General features: G+C 54.2%; 3 protein-coding genes across 3 annotated transcripts; 1 reads left to right on the top strand and 2 right to left on the bottom strand.

Annotated features, from left to right (window-relative positions):
* Positions 1-322: 322 nt before the first annotated feature.
* CSUI_003780 (ran-specific gtpase-activating) lies at positions 323-3,954 on the bottom strand. Its single transcript, XM_068063975.1, has 5 exons — positions 3,921-3,954; positions 3,304-3,597; positions 2,000-2,237; positions 1,001-1,135; positions 323-646 (listed from the first exon to the last, which is right to left on the bottom strand). The coding sequence occupies exons 2-5, from the start codon at positions 3,424-3,426 to the stop codon at positions 504-506; spliced, it is 639 nt and encodes a 212-aa protein (XP_067924047.1). The 5' UTR covers positions 3,427-3,597; positions 3,921-3,954; the 3' UTR covers positions 323-503.
* Positions 3,955-5,024: 1,070 nt separating this feature from the next.
* On the top strand, positions 5,025-7,100 carry CSUI_003779 (solute carrier family member 38; the record flags this gene model as incomplete). Its single annotated transcript, XM_068063974.1, has 3 exons — positions 5,025-5,031; positions 5,074-5,996; positions 6,606-7,100. 3 exons carry the CDS (start codon positions 5,025-5,027, stop codon positions 7,098-7,100), a joined length of 1,425 nt encoding a protein of 474 aa, XP_067924046.1.
* Positions 7,101-8,633: 1,533 nt separating this feature from the next.
* On the bottom strand, positions 8,634-13,705 carry CSUI_003778 (uncharacterized protein). The gene is made up of 5 exons (XM_068063973.1): positions 13,661-13,705; positions 12,881-13,500; positions 11,717-11,967; positions 10,768-11,592; positions 8,634-9,373 (listed from the first exon to the last, which is right to left on the bottom strand). The coding sequence occupies exons 3-4, from the start codon at positions 11,960-11,962 to the stop codon at positions 11,338-11,340; spliced, it is 501 nt and encodes a 166-aa protein (XP_067924045.1). The 5' UTR covers positions 11,963-11,967; positions 12,881-13,500; positions 13,661-13,705; the 3' UTR covers positions 8,634-9,373; positions 10,768-11,337.
* Positions 13,706-15,170: the final 1,465 nt, after the last annotated feature.

Raw genomic sequence — 15,170 nt, 5'->3', positions numbered from 1 at the left:
CTCCTACTCCGTCGCTCAACTGCGAGTCAACAGTTCCAAACCCCGTGTGTGACTCTGATGCATCCATAATTACCGAGAAGCCGCCCAACCGCAGGAGAGTGAAGCAGAGAAGGACTTTGACTAGCGACACTCTGCGCATAATAACCTGGCGCACCGATAGAAGACGAAGAGCAGGTAGAGAAAGTTGTGCGTAGGGCCAAGACAAGATCGATCGTAATCGCCGGAAGCTGTGACCCCTAACAGCGGGAGAGCGATAAAAACCACGTGACATCTTTACGACAGTAACGACGATTTCCATAGTTACAATGTGAAGACCAGTAGCAGGCGAGTATAACTGACGACAATGGCTCTCTTTGAGAGCGATTCAACCCACTCAGCTGCAGACGATGTCCCTTTATACACGTACAGCCGCGTGCACACCAATGCGAGTCACCGCGTATGATATCCACTGTCCTCGATTCTTCATGAGCCTGATCTCTAGCTTCCACCCTGTCTCTTTTCCATCATTTGTCTCCTTCCTGGGACTTCTCCTCTTTTTCCTCCTTCGGTGCCTCCTTCTCGTCCTTCTTTTCATCAGCAGCAATGCCGAAAATCTCTGCGTTCAACTTGGCAGCTTCCTCAAACTTTGCTTTGAACTCATTGGCCTCTGGTCACCACAACAGAGGACAGGAAAAAAAATGAAGATCCTGACATACACCAGGAGTTGGGTCTGTCACATGTGGACTGACCGTGCAACCCGCATACATCCGTGAACGATCACGACAGCGGCCTCCCCCCCTTAGGTCAAGCAACCGTGGAGAAATCTTTTTGAAATGCATCGTGCTGAAACGCTTCTACATGCTTATCCACTCTCCAGGGGATCGCTCACGTGTCAGGTCACGCTTCACAAATCGCATCAGGATACTGCTGTAAACACGACTAGCAGGAGAGTTCACAAAGCACCTCAGTGGCAGCCTCTGTTGCTTTGGGAGTGGAGACGGCCTTCTGATTTTAGACGTACGTTCAACTTGGCCAAATTTAAGAGCGAACTGCTCGTTCTTCAACTCGCCCTCTGCGAAGTCCATGACCGTCCACACCCAGATCTTCTCGCTGCTCACGTTAGGAGACAGCTTGCAGTAGACGTCCGTTGCCACGACTGAGAAGAACAAACGCGAAGAGAGGCAAGAAAATACAAAAGAACCATTGACCCTCCCGGTGAGCCGCATCAATCAACAAAACACAAGACAAACCCGCCGACACAGTGAGTCTCCCCAAGAGGACAGTTTGAAGAAGCACTATCTCTACACACCGGGCCAGCGTGACAAAGACGACTAGTTTTCACTTACAGATCATTCAGGCATTTGGAATGTGTGTTACAGACGACCAGCGGCAGTACGACAGGCAGCACACACGAAATGCGTATCAACCCTAGAACACCATACAATGCATGGAAAGTACGACCCAGCGAACGGTGCCTAATACTCAAGTTCCACCCCAGTTCGGCCATAGAAAAGCACTTTTCTCTTGCCTTTAGTCGGAGCTGCATTCTATTTTTGAGTGAAAAACTCCACCTCCACTTCAGTAGAAACAACTCAGCCAATGGCTTGGGTAGCTGGCCATTGCTACGGGTGCCCTTCTTCGGTAAGGTTTCCTCTTCGTATGATGTGATCTGAGTATAGTGGCTCAAACAAGAGTTCGGGTAACTCCTGATTCCTGTCATGGCATGGGTCCTATGGACAGGTCAGACGCCGTCGCCCCAGACTAGCCATCGCCGGAACTGCTTCCAGAATGGAAAAAAAAAAACAAAAACCGATAAGACAAAGAGACTCAGCATGCCGCTGTAACTGCAAATAAAGGCAATTATATGTACCTGTGTATGTCTGCGCTGATATCTGTGAACTGAGCACGAAGAAAGATACTACACATACTGAGATGAACACGGTTATGGCTGTATATGACGAGGAGCCTCCAGGATGACCGAATGTTATGATGATACATCGGTCAATGGACTGCTCCGTACCATAGTGGTTTGCGACGATCTTAAGGGTTTTCTCTTGACGGAGAAGGAAGCGAATTTTCTTCGTCTGCTTGTGTCGGAGAAGCTTCGCCTCTCCAATGCCGCGCTCCTTCCACTCTCCCGCTGCGCCTGCCTTAGAGTCAGAACCGGCGCTCACCCATCGATACAACTTACTCCGACATTTCCAGAAAACTTCTTCTTCTTCCTCGCCTGTCTCTACCTTGACTTCACGGACTTCAACCTGTGATGGCGGATCAACAAATGGGATACGAGACGGCTAAAACATCACAGCGGAGATTTCTATGGCAAGTGGCATTCATAAGAAGACGGATTCACGGGCAAAAAAGAGTGCCGGAGAACGGCGTACGCATGCACCAGATCCGCGTGGCAGCGGCCTCTTCAACGTCGGCACAACAAGGACAAGCGACGTTCTCCTCCCTGTCTTGATACACTTTCTCGCGTCGTATGAAGACTTCTCAGTTTCAGACGCTGAACCAAACTGAAACCATAGACTATCTCTTTACTGAAAGAAGTGCACGCACACAACCTTAGAAGTCTCTTTTGGGGTAGAGCTGTTTACACGTCCAAGGTAAACCCTGCCTCGCCCAATGGATATGAGACCTTCGAACTACGTCGAATTTCACGGGAACACTACGAGGAAGCACTTCCTACTAGAAGCACGCGACAAGTTACCCTAATCCTGGAAGGAAGAACAGACGCGTCCGGGAAATAGGACAATCAAGGCAAGATGTGACGCTTTTGAAGCGAAGCAGAGGCGCAAAGATAGCAAAGGACGAGAGGCAAGGCAACTGCGCATACTACTAGGGCCGCCCCCCGGAGAGGACAGCGACACTGAGGATGGTTGCAGACGTTGTAAGGCCGAGCGGCTCGGGGCCAGGCGCGAGACTCACACAAAAACCATGGAAACACATGGACAACACCCGACCAGGCAAAACAAAGGGATCTGGTGGCGGCGCGTAAGGAGAGGGACACAAACACCAGCAATGTGCGGGCTGGTAGTATAGACAACTGATTCTTGGATAGCCCAAAGGCATCTAAGAGAGACAAGACGATGGCCCGGAGTGATCACTCCGCTCCAAAGTGGCACAGAATGCGAGTTCGCGAAAGCAGGCAGGTTCCACCATGAAAAATGCAGGCTCCGGACCGACAGAAGTGACACCGCGCCGCCACAAGACAGAGACAGACGACGAAGACCCGCGCTGAGAGCCGGACACCGCTGGAACTGCGCGAAAAGCAACTAAGGCACGATAAAGACAGCGGAGTAAACGAAAGAAAAAGCGGCTTACTTGCGGAGTGTTCCAGTTTCCCTCAGTCACTTCCTCTTCAGGGTTGAAGTTCTCGTCGTCCTCTTTAGTTGCAGCAGTTGCGGGGGCTTCTGCAGGCTTAGGCTCAGCTGAAACGTCCGCCATTTCGAAAAACAGTAATACTGGAGAATGGAGAAGTTTGTGCAGAGGAAGTGCAGAGAGTTAATGTGAATGAGTGGCGGCGTGCGGGGACAAAAGAGCGATGAAGGGTGGAGGCGAAAAGGAAATTGCCGGACCAAGGCTACAGGGAGCCCCACCTGTCTGGGAAACTCCCCTCTACGGCAAAACACCGAGACACGACGAACTATTGTCCTGAACCAGACTGGAAAACGTCGTCAGTGCTGGACCGGGCAACGAGAATCTGATGTGCAACGTGTGATAGAGAAGGAGCACGGAGATAAACGACAACACGAGCTTCACAAGGACACGCGCAGTGGGCAGAATAAAGAGAGAAGCAACAAGCAGAACAAAGAGAGGAAAGGTGTGCACAAGCAAGTAGACAGACCACGAAGCAATTCCTCTGTACGCATTTCAGGCCAGCAACCCGTGCTATGGAGGTCGAAGGAAGGGCGACAGCCAAGGCAGGTCGGCTTACTCACGAGATCGGAGAGAAGTTGTACTTGACGGGTTCATGGCACGGTTGGTGTTTTCCCGCCGACCCGCAGCCAGCTGCCGTTCTAACAGATGAGCCCTAGATGCTATTTTCTTGGGCACGCTGACGAGGGTGTCGCCTTCTCGGCATTTTGTCATTTCAGAGATGTCTGAGTTGCGCCAGTATGCGGGCAAGGATCGTCTTCTACACACTTGTCACTGAATAACGGGCTTCCCGACTGCCAGGGAAGGTTTGTGGGTTCGTTCTCGCAAGGCAGCCGTAGGTCAGTTGCTCTTAAAACCTGTGGGTGGTTTTTTGGGTTTTGCGTTGATATGGTCCACCTCGGTGCGTGAGGCGGCGGAGCTAATGGCGAGAAATCACTGCCGAACCTGATCTGAGGCATGCGGCCGCAGGCTGCTGTTGAAACCTGGGAGACGGAGCAAAGTAATGGAACGGACTTACCCAGCAGAGTCACCTCGAGCGGTCCACGGCCGCTCCGTGGGGTTGTTTCCCCCGTTGTCGTTCTCCTCTTAGAGAGAGCTAGGTAGAGCAGCGGCTCTCTTGTGCGTCGGATCATCTCATGCTAGTGTGACTCACCCTTCGCCGGCCACGGGATGTAGTCCCCCCCCGCCGGGCGCACCGCAGGAGACTTTTTGGAATTGCATGAGCCGCAGCTAACGCTTTCAATCGCACCGTTTGCTTTCATGGTGTCCCCCCATGGGGGCCTGTGTCAATGCCAGCGGAATGAAAACGACGCCATCCCTTTGTCACGTGAAGAGGGCGTCGGAGTCCCTCCTCCTCTGTTTCTAGCGCGTCGTTGTTCAGGTACCGAGAGTAAACGTCATCCGTAGACGTCGGCGTGATAGGTTTGCATCTCAAACGACTGTGACGGAAGAGTAGCACGGTTTCTCCTGTCACGACTGCCCTCCATGTACGCGTTGCAGCCGCGTCAGTTTGGGCTCAATCCCGTGGGCAAGCAGACGCATTGCGAGCAGGACGGAAAAGAACAGAGGTCTTGTCCGTTTCAGTAGGTGTGAAGTGTTGTTTTCCGCGTTCTCCGCAGTGCGGTTTTCGACATGACGCATGCCCATCTTTGACATTCTGCACAGATATGGTGGGTGTCTTCTAGTAATTTGTCTTTTTGTCTACAACCATGTCAGGTCAATCCCTCGCTGCTTCGTCTCAAGAAAGGGTGCAGAGATCTGGTGGCGCCTCGCTCTTGGGCCGACTGTTGTCACCTCCCTGCGGTTCTTCTCTTTCGTCTTCGTACCTTTGTTCCTCGTCTGCCTTTCCTCCTCCTCCCCATTTGCTCAGTTTTGGGGTGTGCCCTGGTCACCGCAGGAATCATGCATCTTTCCCGGAGTTCTCTTCGTCTTCCGGACTGTCTCCGGCGTCATCTCCTTCGCACCCGTCGAGGGAATCACTCGGCTGTAGCTCCCGGCCTGGGTTCGATAGACGGCACCCTGTGTGCGGGAAACCCCGCTCCCGCGGGGTACGAGGAAGAAGTTGTTCGTCGATGTCATTCCCGTCCGTGAATGGTTGTCCGCCAGTTTCCTTACCGTTAAGTCAATATATCTTTTCTCCTGCACTGCCGCGGGCGTCTTCTCCTGTGTCTCCCTTTGGCCTTCCAGTTGATTCTTCCCAAATGAAGAATCGCGCCCTCTCTCCTAGCTGCTTTTCACGATCGGCTCTCTCTCTCTTCTCATCTTGTCCTTCCCCTTGCCCCCGCCGTTCGCATGTCTCTTCATCGGCTTCTTCCTCGTATCACCGTGGGCATTGTTGCTGTTGTTACGTAGGGGCAGCATCCATGTGCTCCCCTCGGTGCTTTCCGCTTCGTAAGTCGGTCGTGTCTAGTTTTTCTCCGTGTCGTTCTCATGCATGTCATTCTCTAGACGTCGCGTCTTGTACGTCCTCTCTTCCGGATGAGGTCTCCAGAGGGGCTTCGACTGCCGTTAAGGCGAAGGCAGACGAAGCGTCACGTGCCAAGAAAGCTCGCGTAGATTCGGGGGTAGCTGGCGCTTTAAGTGGCATTGCATGCGCGACAATTCTTCAACCTCTGGATGTAATCAAAACGCAGCAGCAGGTAAAAGCTCACCTCCTGGTTTTCCTCAAACGTATACATACAACTTTCTAGGGGCACCTGCTACGCGAGTTCGCTTCCTGGGAGTCCGTAGGTTTGCGTATGCGTATATGCGTCTTGATGTGTCGGTGCCCGATGTGTGTAAAGTACACCTACTCGTGCACGCCTGCTGTCCAGTGCTTTCAGTAAACCCCTTGTACAACGCTCCTTGTGGACGTGCTCGCATAGAACTCAAGAGGCCATTCCTGACTTCTTTCAGGTGCAAGTCACCCGACTAATCCGACAATCTTATGAAGAGCAAGCGCGATGGACGAGTGATTTTTCCTACATTGTGGCTGTCGACCGGTATGAAGACACAAGGGGGATCTTTTCTCCCTTCTCTTTGCCGCATCTCGTTGCTTTTATGTCTCAACCACGTGATGAAGTGGCGGTGAAGGCCGGTTGCTTTTCTTGTCTGGGTTCGGGAGCATCGATGAACCGAGGGGGCCTTCGTGCGTAACACACTGTACAGTTTCCCCTGAGTGTGGATGATGTGTCGCAGGTCAGGGTCTGTCTGCATTCTCTTTTGTTCATGTGCGGATTTTTTTTTTTTTTTTCCTCTGCGACTTTCAGCAACAACAGGCACCAGGAACTCGTCACAATCCCCCATCTGTTGGGCAGATCTGCAAGCGTATCTACACCATGTGGGGGTGGCGAGGATTCTGGAGGGGCTTATGGCCTTGTCTCCTTCGTGTTGGCCCGGGCGTCGGAATTTACTTCTATTCCCTGGACTTCCTTACGGGTAGTTGGAAGTTCGTTGCTGCTGCTGCAAAGAAAGCAAATGCGGTGTCACGGTTAGAAGAGCCCTCCCTGGTGCCTTCAGACGGACACAACGGGTCGGCTCAAGGCTCCGATAGGGAAGCTGGGTCTCTACCGCTCTCAAACGCGGTACAAAAGGCGGAAGAAGAGACGAAAGCACCTCCCTGGTACAACGCAGTTGTCAGCGCTGTTGCCAGGGGTGTAGCGGTCCTCGTGTTCAATCCCATTTCCGTAATCAAGACCAGGGTCGAATCGTCATGGGTGGGTCTGCCTCAAGATTTGGCGTCCCCGGTGTCGACTTTCAGTTGATACATGTCGGACAGCGAACTTCACAAAAAGACGTGTCTTGTCGAGCCTGTAGGAGCAGAGCGTGAGCCGTGAGTCAGCTCAGGTTCTTTTCCCCGCGTGTCTACGGTGAATGCCTGTGCTGCAGTTTCAGGCGTGTACCGGGGAGTTAAGCATGAGTGGGCCGCGGAAACGCCGGCCACAGTGTCCTTAACATCGTACATGTGCGCTGTTGTTCATGTGCCGTGCTATTCTAGTTGCGAGTATGGCTGCCGCGAAAGGGCACTGTTTTTCGCCGGTCTCTCTGCATCAGTTGAGTTTGGTCGCAGGTTAGTAGTTATGGGAGGTTGAAGTGTCATTGACACTCAGCTGACAAAAGGCTGTCGAAGGGGTTTCCAAGTGGTAGGATGCAGGTGACAATGCAGCACGAGTTCCCCAGAGCCTTGAAAAGGACTACGCGCGCTTCCGACCCTTGTCAGCCCTACAGCGTAAGAAGGGAGTCTTCTGTTTTTTGTGTACTTCTCTCATGCTCCATGATCTTTTCTGCCAGCATATACGTCTCCCTTGGTCCGGGCTCCTGTGGCACCCGGTCCTAAGCCATTTTATATCTCGTACTGTGGCGTTTTCATCGATTCCTTATGTGCTTTGTGTGCGTTTCTACTTCGCAGAGTTCATCTGCCTCTCCTCCGCCCCTTCACAGCGTGGTTCTTTCCATGTGGCGGCAGGAAGGCCCCTTGTCAATCTTCCGCGGAGCCTGGCCGACCATTCTCCGCGATGTACCGTTTTCCGGCATCTTTCTTGGACTGTACACTTGGTCACGTACTCGTGCTGGGCTTGACAAGCCTAGAGAACAAGTTGAGTATTTTGCTGTCAAGAACTTCGCTTGCGGTGCCTCCGCCGCAGCTGTTGCGAGCGTCGTTACTCATCCCTTCGATGTGATACGTACACGCATACAACTGTATGGCATGCTTCAGCAGCAACACGAGGAGGCATTGAGATCGTCCAGGTCCGTGGAGTCGAAAAGCGGACTCTCGGCGCAAGTGAGTACAAATGGAAGAGGTAGACCGTGTGAACCGGTGAGTGCATTCGAAGCCGCGGGAAAGAGGCCCCCGGCGTACGTCACTTGCAAACAGGGGAATCCGGGACAAACCGGAACAACTTTCAGAGCAGTGGGTGGAGCTGAGAGACCGACCGGCCAAGTCAAGATGTTTTTCTCGTCCTGGGCAGCTCCGTTTTCTCGTTGTCATGCAAAAAAGGATGTCAATGTACGACTGTGGGGCCTTCATCTGCGTTACCCAGTCGCTTCCGAACACGGAAAGTGGGTCGCTGGACGTTGTGGAGAAATCACGCAGATTCATGCTCAACAGCGCCGCGGCACAGCCGTTGTCTCTCTTGACACCCTGAAAAAGCTGTCAGGAGTCCGACGACAGGTGCAGCACCGTGCATTATCTGTTGTCTCTAACAATTGCCTACGCCCAGCGAACTCTGCTGCGGGGGCTTCGGCATCCGCCCTGAGTTTTCTGCAGGTGTCCTTAAGTCAAAGGAGTTCCTGCATTTTCTCCAGGTTTTTCGACGCACGTGCACCCTTTTCCAGCGTGCAGTCGAACACAGCGAGGGCGGAGACCTGCTTTTCCAGCCTGCTGTCACCTAACCGGGGCGATGCTATCTCGAGGTCCCAAGGAGTGTTGGGCTCGTCTGTTGCCGGGGGCGCATCCAGCAGGTTTACTGAGAGGGCCGTGTCTGGTAGTGGCCCGAAGAGTAAACCGTGCGTCACGATGACCAAGATGATGATCGAGACCGTAAGAGAAGAGGGCTTGATGGTGCTGTGGCGGGGTTTGGGTGCGCGGCTGGCAAAACGTTCGCTCATGTCCGCAATGACTTGGACCTCCTTCGAAGAGCTTAGGGTGTTCTTTGGCGGCCTTAGGGCGTGAATTACCAGAAGGAGCAGAATTGTTAGTAACCGCGGCCGACTGGATGCACGGTCCCTGTACGATCGCACAGGCGACGTCCTGGCCGTCCGGTCAGCATTCACGGTCGAGAGATGTCACCGAGCGTGGGAGAGTGAGGATCACCTTGTATTTGAAAGAAAAACAGCTCGATTGACGGGCAAGTGGCGTTGCCGTGGTTGTTGAAGCAGGGGAGGTGGATGCTGGCAAGGTGACGACTGGGGATAAGAACGGTTCTGCTCTTTTGCCGACTTGGAAATGAGCAAAAGACTTTGAGCGGAGTGAATTTTGCGGCTTGACAGTTTCATCACGTGGGTCGTGAGCTACGTGATGAACAAGTGCTGCTAGAGCCTGCACGGTTTGCTCACAGATCAGCAAAGACAAGTGGTTTTATTCCGTCAACGTGCTTCGCAGAGGAGATTGTGTGAGTGACTGGTGTCCACCTATGTAGGAAAAACACAGGACGGCCTCGATATTCCTGTCAGTTACACCTATCAGTACATGTCAATGAGACCGACCGACGACACGGGACACCAGCGCAGTGAGGCCTCAAAGCATGGCGCGGTAAACAGAGCACTGGAGACGGAGAGTTGTCGCCCATGGCATTGAGGTGCACTGTTCACAGCAGGGCTTTGCCGACATCTTCACGTGAAAGGAGAGTCGTGGGTGCAAGGTACCCGCAACGCATCACCGCAAGCACGATAAAGTATACGGGTGACTAACCGTCGGCAACTACGTTCTGGTGTTACAATTGAAGGGCCTTCGTCACCACGGTCTTGTTGGCCACGCAAACTGCTCGCGGTGACAATTCCGAATCTGCAGCCTAGGTACGCAAGCACCCCGGGCAGTTGTGTGGTAACCGCCCTATAAGTGAGACTCAATTCTTCTGGACATACTCGAACACGACAGGAGTTCTCTAAGTCACACTTTGGATAGCTTGTGTACGGTTTGGCCTGGTGTATACTAAGCTACATTCATGTTCAAAGATATCTTACACCTCTTCGGTGCCACGAGCAACAGGGAAGTCCTGCTCGGAGACACCGTCCACCCCAAACATGGGTCTAGACAGCATACTCATTTCCTCGGGTTTCACTTCGCTGCGTTTAGTGAGAAATACCACGCAACTGATGCACGATGTAGTAGCAACTAGGGCCTAGACTGCTTCGGGTGTTCTTTATGGCAACACACTGGCATGGCGGATGGTATGTAACTGTTTCCGACGTATCGAACGGTGTTGAGTTCCCCCGAAAGCCGGGTGTTGCGATACATTTACAGTTACTCTAGGGAGTCGTCCGCTGCGCAGTAACTACATAGCCAATGTGTAACAATGTCTTCCAGTTTCAAGGTCTTTTCGACGCCAATGCTCTGGACCCCGGGAGGCATGACCAGCAACGACCCCTGGGTTGAGGTCAATCGTCTCTCGACTGTTTTCTCGTGCCCGTGCAGCCTCGGCGCGCTGTTGTCCGGCAGGGGCAGGTGTAATATACCCCACACTTTTACCTGACCACAGGAGGCCATCGGAAATCCGATGATCGAATTTCTGGTTTCCGGTCTGTCTAAGCTGCGTGAATCAGTGGTTTTGTGAATACACTAGCGCCGCAGGTTTCTCGGGGCTCTCCAGTGCACAACTGCTACGCCAAACTCTCACGGGCGGCATCTGCCGTCTGGCCAGAGGCGTACGCGCCGTCATACTACTAGAGAAGGAGCGCCCCCGGCGTCTTCCCGGTGCAGCTCCTTGGACTCACCAAGGCAACTTCGGAACGGGGAGACGGACGGTCATAGCGATGTGTCAGAAGTTCCGGTTCGTCTGCCTCGCCCAGGCACTTCCTCTCTCTACCCACCTGGTGAAGGGTCCACAACTGAGTTGGGTTGTTCGATGGGACAAGGTGCACGGGTTAAACCTGTGCGTGGACTGATGTACACAAAATAGATTCATGCAGGCTGGGAGACGGGCCTGTGCGCGGATGGGCGTGGGGGCCGTACAGACAAAAAATCGCCTGTCGGCGGCTCTCCGCGTTCTACGAGTGCCCAGGGGAAGTCCGAAAAAAACTATGAACAGAGCACAGACCGCACCTTCGGCCAACCGGCAACTACGCGCGAACCTCCCTTCCCTGCAGGGTGGCTTGAGTCAGTTAGCCCGCGTCCAGTTGCAGAGAGCACATGCCGCATACTCCCGGGGTGCTTGCTTGGCGCTTTGACTTCCATACAGATGCAAAAACAATTCGTGTATTCCAATCGGTCTCCTACGTATGACGAGACCGGCCTCCGTGACAACTCGCCGTCCCTGTCCTACAGAAACTACTGCCTGCTCGTCCTTACGCTCCCGCCATCGCCTGTACGGCCTCCAACACCACTTGAGGTAGTTCTGGGGCTTCGAGTTCGTGAATGACTGGCCCCGGATAATCTCCCAACTCGAGCCTTCCGTCTCTGCTTATAAACGGAGATGGAGGTAGGTAGCAAACGAGGGGCTTGGGAGGACTCAGCGGGATCGACGGATCTGTCCGCAAGTAGAAGCGCTTAGGAGAGACATCTGTAGCCGGTTCAGTCTCCTTCTCTGGAACGGCAGGAACCTGTAAAAAAGAGTGAATACTCAAATGGTCTGTCCATAGCTCGGCCCGTATAATGAGTGTCCCCGTGCCGCTTGGCTTACTCATGTGACGTATCTACGGAAGCTCCTGAAGGAGAGGCACTTACGGAGTCTTCTTCATCGAAGACAGTGGATCCGGTTATAACTCTCGGAGACTCCTCAGATGCAAGATCCTTTGCGACAGGAACGAGCTTGGGGTTGTTCTGCAGATCGAACGTCATAAAAGAGGTGAGCGCGCGTTCTGGTACGAAGACTGAGGTGTCAAACCTAGTTGGTGTGTGCCGGCCTTCTTCGGGCTGCTGGCCGGAGTCAGACCGAGGAGTGGATAGCTTCGAGTTGGATTGGAGCTCCATTTTTCCTGAGTTACAAAGAGAACCTTTGGCAGCACGCTTCGGTTAACTAAAGTGTAGTGGTATGGCTGGTACTACACGTCCACTCAAATAAGCAAAACGGCGCCCCACGCACACTGAGAGGGAACAGTCGAAAAGCGGCAACAGTGGGGAAGCTTATCGGCCAGTTGTCTCTGGAGGTATTCCGCCACGCAACTCCGCAACAGAGGAGACGGGGGGAACGGGAGGGCCACTCCTACTGGGAGGCCCCCTGTCTCTCCAGTCAAGGCGCGATGGAGTACACAAGTATGACTTGGTGTTGAGCTCAGACGTCTCGTGCTCCGCTGGTGCCTGGCCAAGGTGAAGCGGTTCTGTAGCAAAACCGGTGCCTTATCTTCTCTGGAGTACGGCTAAGAGAGCTCCTGACAATGGCGAAGATACCAGCAGCACGCGCGAGGGGGGTACAGGACGACTTCCGGGGGAGGTACTGGTGTCGGTAGGGGCCGCACCAATCGTGTGGGTCACAAGCACGATGCAAGCGGGATGAACAGGCGGGGGCAAGGACCTAAGCACGGAAGCGCAACTGGCTGAAAACGACCCGACGAAAACGAATGACCTCGGGCTTCCCGCAGAAACCAGATGGCTTTGCCACTGCTGCACACCCACAGCACTCGGATCCGTCTCCCAACTACAGCTTCCACTGCATCTGCGCATTAACCGCTCCGAAATCCCTGCCCGATTCTTCAGCTCGCGAAAAAAACAATCTGTCTTTAAGATGCCAAGTAAAGGAATCTGCGTTCAGATAGCGTGCTCCACGAGTAGGGGGCACTACGATGCTGAGAAACGCGTAATTCCGGCTCACTCGCCGGTGAGACTACAAGCTGCGAGCATCGCTCATTGAGCTTCTCCAGAGCAGGCCAAGGCTATCCACGCGGTTCATACCTTGGTGAAGGAGCTGTCGGGCGCCCGCGAATCGGAACCCGAGCTGGAGGCCGTTTTTTGGCAACGGGCCCCGAGATGGATCAGGATAAGCAACAACCCGACCACAGCTACGCTAGACGGCGCAGAGTATGCCGTACTCGTTCCCCGACGTGCTCAGCTCCTCCGGCAAAAAAACATTGGACAGGAGGTTACTTCAAAAAAACAAGAACCGAAGCCGGGAATTGCAATGTCTGCGGCGCGGGCCTGGTAAGCCGCGTGGGCCAGCCGAATGGCTCGGCGGTGCGCTGTTCCACAGCAGCTCACTGGTGGGAACCCGGCTAACGAGTCCGGCGGCCGGGCCCCACTGAACATGCCCCGAGGCACAGTACACCGCCAGACCGCCGCAAACACGGAAGCATTCGCGGAAGAGCTGCTTGCCTAGCCTTGGTCCCGTCGCCGGCCTCAACAACAGAATGTAGGCGGTGCCAACATCAACTCCTTTGCCGTCTCGGGAAGAACGGAGCGTGGGGCGCGCCAAGCTAAACTCGTTGGCGAGGGCTCCCCGGCAGAATGCGGCCCAGGCTCCGCGGACGTCGACCAACTGAGGGGGTACGGAGTGCGGCTTGTACGCGGCCTCCAGGCTGAAAAAGCGCACCCGAAAGCATGTTCACGCTTACCCTTCTTGGCTAGCCTCGATCTTTTTTTCGATCACTGTCCTAAGCGCGGTTCTCGGGTCTGAGCGCTGACCGGATTCGGCACAATGGAATTCACCCCGGTGGTCGTGCGTCCCACACAGCTTACCCGCTCGCGAGCAAGAACAGATTACAAGCCGGACTCGGGCGATGCATTCCACGGCTACAAAAGCGTCTGCAAGTGTCTGGGTCCAAAGCCATCGGTTAGACGGGGTCCAGCGTAACTGCACATTGCGTGCTCTTATGAGAAACCCAGCTTGTATAAACTCTCTCTTTAACGCCTCGCTACCACGAAGTAAAAAGTTTACCCCTATCTGTTGTGCTCCAGACGATGCACAAACCAAGCCTAGATGAGGCTCCCGGGACAGAGTCCCAGGACGGCCCCGGTCCCAACCGGAGCTCCATGGGGCAAGCACAGACACACACAAGTGACCGGGGCACACCTTGCGAAAAGTACACTCGTCCGGTCTCACCTCCTACGGTGTTTATTAGGAGACTACAGCTTCGACGGCGCGTGCCTCCTCCAGAGCCCCCGCAAGATCAGCTGTAAGCATACAAACTTCCGTGGTAGGTTCCTATTGTGCCGGTGCAAGAGGAGTGACATGATTCGCGTATTTTGCGAGGATACTCCATCCCACTGTCCCTACACTGTTCTTTCGCTGGCTGGGCCGTAGCGCTAAATCTGCACCGGGTGAGACTAGAGGCTTGCCTTACCCGCTCGTCGGCTCCTTTTCCTGGGGCAGTTGTGACGCGCTGCACTGGGGTGGTGGCAGCATGGCTCCCCAAGCAACGGGCCTGGGTGGCACGGAGACCCGAGTCACCTTTCCGGTACCTGCCTTCCCGATCCAAGTGCGAAGGGCAGCTTCCAACACACGCAGCCACGGTTACCCGACTGAGTGTTGTCAGTGGTCCCGGCAGTTGTGAACATAGATGTTCTTTCATTCTCGAGACTTCGGCCTCGGATTCTTCAAAACGCAGAAGCGATGTCGCCCTTATTTCCACTTGCGGAAGGCTGTGTCTACTTTCGTTCGCTATGAGGGATCGCACTTTGGCTTGAGATCGCCGTGGTCGTGGGGCGAGTCCGTCGTCAACGAGGCGGAAGCGTGATGCCGCGGCTGCCCAGGATATGTCGCCGGGGTTCCTTCTACCATGCAGTCACAAGGTGAACCCGCAACGGATTTGATGAGTGAACGGAATACTGAGGGTAGCCGTTTCCCATCGTACTACTAGCTTCTGAGGGTATATCGGACGGCTAAAGTGATGCCGCTATCCATCTGCATGGCGGTTCAATACCAGAGACCAATAGAATACGTTAGCGCCCGAAATTATCGGGGCGGCACGTAGAACGGCAGAAACAGCGCAGTGACAGAGACAGCTCCAAGCACACTGTCCAGCCAGAAGACGGCTTGGAGCACAAAACGAGTCGAGCAGGCGACGCCAGCAATTTTCACGGAATCGATGATAACCGCCGCTTCACCAACTTTTTTAAGAGAAGTCGAGGCGTGTTCTGTTCTCTACAGCCAAGAGATAGACGCTGTTTCTACCGGCCGTTGGCCGTGGTTGCGCTCCAAGCTGAGGCCCGGCGCAGTTCGCCCCGCCAACGCCGGACGCCTGAAAAA

The sequence above is a fragment of the Cystoisospora suis genome (assembly GCF_002600585.1).
Source record: "Cystoisospora suis strain Wien I chromosome Unknown contig_1709, whole genome shotgun sequence".
In the NCBI taxonomy this organism is placed as follows: Eukaryota; Apicomplexa; class Conoidasida; order Eucoccidiorida; family Sarcocystidae; genus Cystoisospora; species Cystoisospora suis.
Note: the sequence above shows the minus strand (reverse complement) of the source record. Positions and strands in the feature narration are given on the sequence as shown.

Bases quoted from the DNA above. Each gene is read 5' to 3' on its own strand.
- CSUI_003780 (XM_068063975.1), bottom strand. From the start codon at position 3,426: ATGGCGGACGTTTCAGCTGAGCCTAAGCCTGCAGAAGCCCCCGCAACT. The intron at 2,238-3,303 runs GTAAGCCGCTTT...CCGCCATCACAG, and splicing joins GAAACTGGAACACTCCGCAA to GTTGAAGTCCGTGAAGTCAA. The intron at 647-1,000 runs GTACGTCTAAAA...TGTGGTGACCAG, and splicing joins TAAATTTGGCCAAGTTGAAC to AGGCCAATGAGTTCAAAGCA.
- CSUI_003778 (XM_068063973.1), bottom strand. From the start codon at position 11,962: ATGGAGCTCCAATCCAACTCGAAGCTATCCACTCCTCGGTCTGACTCC. The intron at 11,593-11,716 runs GTAAGTGCCTCT...TCTTTTTTACAG, and splicing joins TCTTCGATGAAGAAGACTCC to GTTCCTGCCGTTCCAGAGAA.